The sequence below is a fragment of the Papilio polytes genome, unplaced genomic scaffold, assembly GCF_000836215.1.
Source record: "Papilio polytes unplaced genomic scaffold, Ppol_1.0 DF821067.1, whole genome shotgun sequence".
Lineage (NCBI taxonomy): Eukaryota > Metazoa > Arthropoda > Insecta > Lepidoptera > Papilionidae > Papilio > Papilio polytes.
In genome coordinates, this window is record NW_013528137.1 from 680,717 (window position 1) to 690,541 (window position 9,825).

Below are 9,825 nucleotides of genomic sequence, written 5' to 3' on the forward strand. Positions count from 1 at the left end.
AGATGAAATTGCGTAACTTTAAACGTGATTTTTAACTTTAAGGCGTTTTCTAGAAATGTCAAGAAGCATTATATCCTGCGGTGGTATTCCTTACATTGTTGGACTCCAGGCCCGGTACAGAGGCCGATTTAAATGACCCATTGGCAAGGCCCCGGATACCTTACGAGATTCTATTTGCGGTCGGCGGATGGAGTGCTGGAAGCCCTACCAGTTTTGTGGAGACCTACGACACACGGTAGGGTCTTTTTGGGTATTAATTGTTGACTTTAACAGCATGGTAGATAATGATTGATTTTTCACACTTGTGGTTTTGAGGACTTCGTTGTTATTTCTTTATTTCATTTTAGAGCTGACCGTTGGTTTCTCTCGATCCACATGGACTTGACACCGCGGGCGTACCACGGGCTGTGCACTCTAAACAACCTCATCTATATGATCGGTGGTTTCGACGGCAGCGATCACTTCAACACGGTGCGGTGCTACGACCCCGTGTCCAACATGTGGCATGAACGCGCCTGCATGTATCAGGCACGTTGCTACGTCAGCGTCGTTGTTCACGGTAATTAGCATCCTACATTCTGCTTTATCTAACTTTAGTAGTGTACTAGTAAGTACCAATTTATTTTAAATCTCGCCTCTTGAGGTCACTAGAAATCCTCTTATTTACAAGTAAAAAAAAATAAAGTATGTGCAAAATATGTTCAGAATCATTCCCGGTTCTTTAAGAATATATCAGTTTTTCATCATTTCATATGTTTATCTAGCAGACGGTTTAATATACGCTTTGGGCGGATACAACGGGCGCACGCGCATGTCGTCCGTGGAGAGGTACTACCCGGACAAGAACCAGTGGGAGATGACGACGCCCATGAACAAGCAGCGCTCCGACGCCAGCGCCGCCTCGCTGGGCGGTAAGGTATGATTCTACGCGATACTCGACGACGAATCACCGTTATACATTGTAGTGGTTTTCAACCTTATGGTAGTCTTTCTAGTAAGAGAGATAGAGAAAGAGAGAGGAAGAGAGATGGAATGCAAAACCTTTCGGCAATACCATAGATGGCGATAACAAAACTCATGGTAATGGTCCACCTTGTGACAGATCTACATAGTGGGCGGCTTCAACGGTCAGGAGGTGTTAAGCTCCGCGGAGATGTTCGACCCGGAGACGAGGCAATGGTGTTTCATCAGATCAATGCTGAGTCCACGATCCGGCGTCAGTCTGATCGCTTACCGTGACTCTCTCTACGCCCTCGGCGGATTTAATGGATATAGCCGACTTAATACCGGTTAGTTGAACAATAAATCAGCTAATCTCATATAATAGTACCATAAGTTTGTGAGTTCTTTCTATAATTAAAGGTGAAAGATTTTGTCCGCACCGTGGCGGTGACTGGCAGGAAATAACGGAAATGTTCAGCGCACGGAGCAACTTTGCGACGGTACTGTTGGACGATATGATCTTCGTTATTGGCGGGTTCAACGGTGAGTCTTTCATTATTTTCTACCCTAAACGACAGATTTATTGATTTGTAATGGACGAGTTGTTACTTATGTCCACTTTTTTTAATAAAGGGTCGACCACAATTCCGCACGTGGAGTGCTACGATGGCGATACATTAGAGTGGTACGACGCAGCGCCAATGAACTTGAACCGCTCAGCGCTGAGCGCGTGCGTGCTGGCCGGGCTGCCCAACGCGCGCTCCTTCTCCTACCTGGCGAAGGCGGTGCCCGCCGCCGGCGCTGACCAGGCACATCACTAAAACCTCGACCTCTTTATTCCTCTGCAATACGATTCGACGTCAAAATTACAACTGGCTATTTCTATAAAATAAAAAAAATGTCAAAGTTTAAATTTCGTGTTCCATTTTTCAAAATTATCTTTTGTTTTGTGAGTTGATATTACCGTGGATAAATTAAAAAAAAACGGTTTTCGTGTTTTGTCATACGAGCGTTTGTTTAGTCTTGGTTAAAAATGGAGGAAATAAAATACGTATTGATCTGTGATAGTGTTAGGAACTGTTTTTTCTTCTTTTATTATAATGTAATTACTGTGATATTGTTGTACATAGTTTTTGTGTAAAATATTAATTTATCCGTGCAAAATCATGTTCATTATAAATGTACAGTTTAAAATGTATTGTTTGTATATTTGTTAATTGTTTTATGTAGATCAAAATCGTGGCATGTGATTATTTTATGTGGTTTTAGAATATTTTATATTGTGTGGTTTGTAAATTTTCAAGTTTTTTGCATTGTAATTAATTTGTGATACAAATTTATTTTCGTATTTTGTGTACAGCTCGCGATTGAACATTGCGGTCGCGTTTTTGATGTTTTTAGGCTTATTGTTGTATCTGTGATATTTTATGTCTACGTATATATCCTAAAAAAATGAAATGAATTATTTTTAATCAGTTAAAATTATGGTATATGTATGGAAACATTTAAAAATAAATCTATAGAAAGGCGTTCGTGTTTTATTCTCTTCACAAGCACATTATTCATGATGTCGCTTCCTTGTAAGCTTGGTGCATCTTACTATATATAGAACAAGTGACAATGTCCCCCGAACCGCGTCGTCCGCACTGGTCCACACGCCACTGAATCGACTAGTGTGTGCAGATAGCGAGAGTGGCGCGCGATCGTGCGTATATTTACTACAGAAGGGGAATTTGGGGAGAAAACGCCCGCCCCGAGCCCGAGTGACCCCCTCCGCCCCATCCACCGCGGCCCCTCGGCGCGCCCGACGCGATCGAACACAGCACAGCCGCTGCAAACTCGCTACAGGCCGCATTGGGCGCGGCGCTACACTTTGCATACAATATACGTCATGGAGCTGAAGGGGAAGGTCGCCTTGGTCACGGGAGCCGCTGCCGGCATCGGCTTCGCCTACTGCGAGGAACTACTCAAGCAAGGTGCTAAGGTACGTACATCACACCGGTACACGTTACACTACGCTGCATCGTAGTACTACTGAACAATTTTCATATAGATTTAATGTGTGCTGAATGAAAATCTCCCTTAACCTAAACGGACGAATATCGATGCATGTTCGATTACAAAACATAAAGAAATAACTTAATTTGCACGCCGATTGTATTTTGTATTGATTTTCCCTATCAACCGGGTGGTCGCCTCATTTTCTTGTAAAATTTTCCTTGAAACGCCTTTACTGATGTAAGTACTTTTGATCTAAAGATTTAAATTTTTTTACTATCCTGCGTCTATTGAATTGAATCTCAACATGTGATCTATATCTTTCTGATACAGTTTTCTTTACTAATATATGCGTAAACAATTAAATGCTCATAATTTAACGCAAAATATTTTACCTCTCATTTTCTCAATGCTTTGTTTGGGTGCGTTCGTGTTAGTAAATTTAATTTGCGTAAGCACTTGTTTTTTCCCCGTGCAATCAACTAATTGATTTAACCCTAATAGCCGTAACCGCGTTACTTCAATATTTTATTGACTGCCTATACTTTATGGACACATTTGTGTGGAGTCATTGAACTCTTAAACGATAAATCAATTTCACTGGAATTTTGTAAAGTTGTGAAAGGATTGAAAAATTTTTATTCATAATTAGAACCGATAGATGGCTGTGTTTTCAAATTCCATGTGGTTTTAAGAATCCAGTTATTTACGAGAAAACACATTAGTTATGGTAGAAAAGCTGTTTCCGTTAGGATAACGTTCTCCATTTCGGTAGTTGTTTATAAACAATATTAAATAATTATCAAAGAATATTGACTGAATCATAATGATATTTTCATCTAAAGCATGTAACTAATAAAGTTACTCATATGATAAGTAACAATATAAACTATGCATTGTTTAGAAATGACGTTATTAATTTTAATAATTAAGTTATTATAGATTTAAAATTAAACAAAACAACATTGAAATCATAGAATAATATTATAATTCAGAACTACATAATAGGATAGTTTTTTTTTATTTCTCCGGCGCTCTTTGAATAGCTATAAAATATTAATACATCCAATTAGCGCGCGATGTCGAGAAAAGTAATGGTAAGGAATAATTAACTCTTGAATTCAATAGATATTTGCTTGGAAAACGAAGCAACTTGGATAATTTATTGATTTTCGATACGTATGACTTTTATAGCAGATTCTGTATATTATTTACTTTTGACATTTTCATCACGCGGTACGTGCTATGTATTTGCAACTTATTAAATTATACAGAAACATTGCTTGCGTATTATCTCGAATATAGGTGGAAAAATGAATATTGTATAGAGTCGTCGTAGCTGTGCAGTTTGCACGCGGAGAGACGGCTGCGTTGCGCTCAAAGCAGATCTCTTTTTTAATTTAACTTTGCAAATTGCATTACTTGCATAATTTGGGATTTATTGCAATTATGATGACGATAAATTAGTTAGAAACATATTTTTCTATGCACTTATTCCTCTTTCACACACATAAGTTGTGCAAACGTAATGCAAAAGTTAAAAGTATGGTCATTTTGCAGGTTTCCTTATGCGATATCGATTCTGAAATCGGAGAGCAGGTATCCGATGAGCTTGGAGCCAAGTATGGCCGGAAGAACGTGCTGTTCTGCCAGTGTGACGTCACAGACTATCCACAATACGAGGGTAACTATGTTTATATTGTTACAACTTTTTAAATTTGGTTTTTCACCTAACCGAGTAAAACTAGTGTTGTTTCACATAAAAATGTGGGAGTCAATGACCTCGGTCTGTCAAACATCGTTCATAAATCATCAATTTATTAAAAGTGTATTTTTATATCACTTCCTAATACATTTTTTTTAATTACAGAGGCGTTTGAGATGACAATAAAAGTGTTTAATCGACTGGATATAGTTATAAACAATGCAGGAGTTATGAACGATCGATTTTGGGAACTGGAAGTCGATGTCAATTTGGTAAGTTAATGAAAACTTAAAACTAACTATGAATTTGGAATGAAACATATTAAAGAAAATGTTTATCTAGAACGGAGTTATCCGTGGCACATTGTTGGCGTATCGCTTCATGGGCAAAGACCGCGGTGGTCAAGGCGGGACCATCGTCAACACGGCGTCAACCGCGTTCGCAAGACCACAGGTCTCTACGCCCATCTACACGGCCACTAACTACGCTGTTGTTGGTCTTACACGCGCGTATGGGGTACGTAAATCAGTACTTACTGATCTGTGCAGTTGATTTAATATTTCTTTTATTTTCACGACCTATTTCTTCTATACTTAATATTATAAAGAGGAAAAATTTGACTTGTTTGAATTTTTTTATGTATTAGATTAACTTAAAAAATACTGGGCCTATTTTAAAAATATTTTCACCATTAGAAAGGTATTTAATCTGTGAGTAACATAGGCTATTTAATAAAGTTTTAATACTTCCTAATTTCACGCCGACGAAGTCGCGAGCAACAGCTAGTACTTAGTGAAGGGATACTATAGAGACAAGACGACTGATATACATATGTTTTAAGAGTGTAAAATGTAAACCAACCTAGCTAATCTGTCATTAGAAAATATCCACTTTTGCTGGATTATGAACATCGTAGTATTTGTAAATATTTGTGCAATGATATACTATTACCACAGTACAAAAGTTTATGATTAAATGTAATTAAATAACAAAGGAAACATGTCAAATGCGATAAGAATTTATCGTTCGCTGACGAAGAGTTCAATGTTTGAACTTTCACTTTGTATCTTCACGAATCCGTCTGGTGATGAAATTATACGTGCTTTCGTTGAGTCACCCGACAGGGACTCCCAATTCATCGTTATTCATTGCAATTATTAGACAGCCTCAGATATATGATTATTACTTAGATGTCAAAAATATTCATAAAAAAATATTTGCGCAAATTATGGTCCCTGCCGACTTTTTTTCTGATTTGATAGCGTATCAATTTGTGCATGCGAATTCTTATTTGAAACGCATTATAATAGTTGCATTGCCTCTTCGAAGAATGTTTTTTTATTTTTTTTCGAAAACTCCGACTGGGGTATATAAATCTATTCTTATTTGAATGAATGAATGTATATGTACATATTTATTGCCACAAAAAAGAACTTATTCTAAAGAAAACATACAATCGTGGCAAAAGGTAGCCAGCTCAGAGCATGCAGAAGGGACTTAGCGGTGCCTGCGCTGATCTTCAGCTGGCTTCTTCGTACTCAACATTTACTTTAGTTATTAGGGTTACCGCTTATTTGCTATAACCATGTTTGGAGTAGCTTATAACCTAGATGTGGGTGCGCAGGATCAGTACCACGTAGGGCTGACGGGCGTGCGCAGCATGGCGCTGTGCCCCGGTCTCACCGACACGGGCCTTGTCAAGGAGATCCGCAAGCAACTCATGTCCTCAGAATACGAGGCCGCCTGGCAACGAGATCATGTCAACTGCAAAACTCAGAGGTGATAACTCCTTTTATCTTGTAACTCTCTTTAAGATTGTGCTAAAACTAGGGTCTGATTTACGACACGACACGAATCAAACAGATCATAAGGCATCAGCGATAGCCCCTTACTTTTGCCATTAAGCCATAAGCGCTTTAAAGGTCTCTTAATGTATAAAATCTCTAATGTAAAAATGTATCGATCATAATCTTTTAAAGTAATTATTTAAACGATTAATAACGTTATTTAAATTGTTTTTCAGCCCAGAACATGTTGGTAGAGCTCTCATAGAATTATTAATGAAGGGCCAGAGTGGCTCAGTTTGGGTTGTCGAGAATGGTCAGCCGCCGCGAGAATGGCGCGGCTAAGTTAAGAACTGGCAACATTGAATATCACAAAACATGCTCCAATTTCAACGCAGAACTCATTGGGAAATTGAACCATACGCTTATAGGAATAAAGCTAAGCAATATATTTCTCATTCATAAACGCTTTTTAATTTATTTAAATCTAGATAGATTCATTTTCGTCTATATTCGTCACTTTTCATTATAATGTAAAGCGAACAGTACTATCATATTGATTTTTTAGCTACTCACCACTTGCATGACATAAAAAACTATCATCTCATGGATTTGAAGTAAAAATACTTGCATATTTTTCTGTACATTCGCCATTTATGGGGGGTAGGCAGAAATAATTATTTTTTTACGTCACTTTAATGGTTTCTGCATTATCGCTACTCTACGTTACTTTTGATCTCAATCATTACCAATCTTCATTCACGCCTCATTACTTGCAGTATTATATCACTATTTCATAAACAGTCATTTAGTTTTAAAATACGTTCTTACCTTAACTCGATAACAGTAAAGGTTAAAAAATTCTCATTAGGAGTAAAATTTAACATAAAATTTTTGATTATCGTAGTATTGGAACATTTGATTAATTAGTGTATCCTAAATGGCTCAAATTTATTATGTATCAGGCTTACCAGTACTTATGAATTAAAAAAAAAAATATACTTACTAAAATAAAACAGGGATCGGCAACCTTTACACATGAATCACTACAGTTGATATTTTCAAGTGACCCATCTCAAGTATGCCTGGCTCACTGCTGCACTCAGTCATTATGGTTACTTACATCATTCTTTTAGCTGCAGAATTGCTGTTAAATGTCTTCAATACTGTTTTTGATAAATTTTTACTTCTAAAAATGTTGTCGACCTCTGTTCTAAAACATTGCTATGAATGTTTTTTGTAAATATTTTCATTCTCTAGATATAAAATGTGCATGGGAGAGGTAAGGGATAGGAGGCATTTATATTTTATAAAGTGTTTTATAATATAACATAAGAGGTATGAAAAACTTCATAAGAATGGTTACACAGTATGATTGTAAACTGATGTTTATTGGCTGGAATAATTTTTTGGTATTATAACTTTTATACTTGGGTTCTATAATCAATATTTCTGCTAAAGATGGCTTTTAACTGAATAGTTGATTGTACCAAAAATTTTAACACATAACATGCTGTTATGTATCCAAACAATGTTAAAGGTTTTTGTTCAAATAATTTGCTATGTAAAGTTAAAAATGTTTGACATTGTTTTTAAAACTGTCGAAAATTGAGTTATTTAAAAACTGTCTCAATATGAAAAATTATTATAAAGTTATGTATGTTAAGATTGTGTTTTTTAATTACTTTCTTTATGTTAACTGTTAATTAAAATAAATCTTTAAACGGTTGTATTTAATGTAAACATTGAATAGTACATTTTGTACCAGCTTTTGTTCTGATTTGCAATAAAATTTAAGATTTGACTTCAAGTTTTTTAATTTTTAACAGCTTCAGACTTTTTATGGAGCAGGTGTCTTTTCATTATTTCTACTTCAATATTTCTCTCAAATATTCTTTTTATCCTAAAGTTGGTAGTAGTCTCATCAGGTGAACCGTTTCCAGGTTTTTCTTCCATAAAAAATAAAAGAATATATAAAATGGAAGATTTGTCGTAAACATATATTTTTATATTCATACAATGACCAGGTACAGTTTACAGTTACAGATATTTTAATCAAAAACAAAACAAAAAAAATGTATATATTAAAGAAAGAATATATTGAAACTGATCCATTATATATATTTCAAGTTTACAAAATCTTTTTCCATCTATACAGACAATTAAAAACAGTCCCATTTCCTTAATGAAGATTTTGAAAATACTAAAAATATAAAGTGTAGTAAAACACTTAATTTTTTGGAGCTAACATTACGATTGGCAGTAAGTTGCCTTAAATGTGACAGTCACTTTACAACAAATGTCCGATAGTCCCCGGTCTGAGACAACATTGGCTGCTGCTCCAACGCCAGCAGTCCTACATTACATTTAATATCTAACAATAAAATGACAGTCAACAAATCACTCAAGTAATTTCTAAGTTAAAGCCAAAGACACCTTGAGTAGTTTTTATTAATCTACCTACAAAATTCGTTAGTTATCTGGCCAGCAGAGCAATGTAACCCGCTCAAAGGTATCTTGATAAGCCAAATTCACTAAGTTAACTATACATTAGTAGGACTGCTGCACGGGTCACTAAACAATGTTAAAACATTAAACAAACGCAGTGAATTTGGAAACTATGATATATTTAACAATCTAAATTCACGTTTAGGCACAACTGGATAATGTGAAGCTAGTAAAATATACTTGATTGGGCATAACGTAAAACATTTATACTATACGGAGGCCATGGCCCCGTCAGAACTCGGCATTCAGAATCACAGAAACATTTGCCTAACATAGCTTCTATAAACATGTGTCAAAATTTAGTGATGTCATAAAACTGCCCAAAATAGTGAACACATTTGACTCACCTCGCGGCCGCACGCTTTGTTCTCTTGCGGGAATACATTCTTACACCTTCCATTTATTGGATACAACACTAACAAACCAGAGCAATGTCCGACATCTTTAATTCACACACCTAAATATTTCCCCGCAAACATTCCACACTATCATGAACGGATTAAATAACCACTACAATCACCAGACACTTTTCCATTACTTATTTTCTCAGCGAACAGTCCATGCGATAATAAATTAAAATCCAGTGTTACTCGCTCCGCCCTCTCCCGGCGCCTTACTACTTCGCTGTTAACAAAACATACATATGTCAAAACTTTAATCATAAGATATATATTTACGATTTGCGTCGTGTGAACTGGGTTTCATAAATATCAGAGCACGTTTGTGACGCTTGAAACAATGAAAATGTAGGTTTTTTCTAAAAATGAAAACTTTAAATAGCTCTCCTGAACATTTAATCTTAGGCGCTTAAACCAATTTCCTTTCAGTCATAGATATGGTTTTGATGTGATTTCTACATGTGTACTGTGAGGGTGTCATACCTGCAGC

At 36.2% G+C, this 9,825-nt stretch overlaps 3 protein-coding genes across 4 annotated transcripts in view; 2 read left to right on the forward strand and 1 right to left on the reverse strand.

The window, feature by feature from the left end:
* LOC106109778 (kelch-like protein 10) overlaps positions 1-1,986 on the forward strand; it is a 2,903-nt gene extending 917 nt beyond the window's left edge. The window contains exons 2-7 of one of the 2 annotated variants that reach the window (XM_013291385.1): positions 54-235; positions 348-559; positions 765-916; positions 1,103-1,289; positions 1,363-1,485; positions 1,576-1,986. In XM_013291385.1, the coding sequence (XP_013146839.1) occupies positions 54-235; positions 348-559; positions 765-916; positions 1,103-1,289; positions 1,363-1,485; positions 1,576-1,763 (1,044 nt within the window). In that variant the 3' untranslated portion in view covers positions 1,764-1,986. The remainder of the gene's footprint in view (positions 1-53; positions 236-347; positions 560-764; positions 917-1,102; positions 1,290-1,362; positions 1,486-1,575) is intronic. The other variant, XM_013291386.1, reaches the window with a different exon arrangement.
* Positions 1,987-2,585: 599 nt separating this feature from the next.
* LOC106109779 (15-hydroxyprostaglandin dehydrogenase [NAD(+)]-like) lies at positions 2,586-6,895 on the forward strand. The gene is made up of 6 exons (XM_013291387.1): positions 2,586-2,926; positions 4,501-4,624; positions 4,811-4,917; positions 4,988-5,161; positions 6,270-6,424; positions 6,669-6,895. Exons 1-6 carry the CDS (start codon positions 2,834-2,836, stop codon positions 6,772-6,774), a joined length of 759 nt encoding a protein of 252 aa, XP_013146841.1. The 5' UTR covers positions 2,586-2,833; the 3' UTR covers positions 6,775-6,895.
* Positions 6,896-9,510: 2,615 nt separating this feature from the next.
* The window catches only part of LOC106109646 (protein LSM14 homolog A), a 5,051-nt gene continuing 4,736 nt past the window's right edge, over positions 9,511-9,825 (reverse strand). The window contains exon 5 of the mRNA XM_013291230.1: positions 9,511-9,561. Coding sequence (XP_013146684.1) covers positions 9,511-9,561 — 51 coding nt within the window. The remainder of the gene's footprint in view (positions 9,562-9,825) is intronic.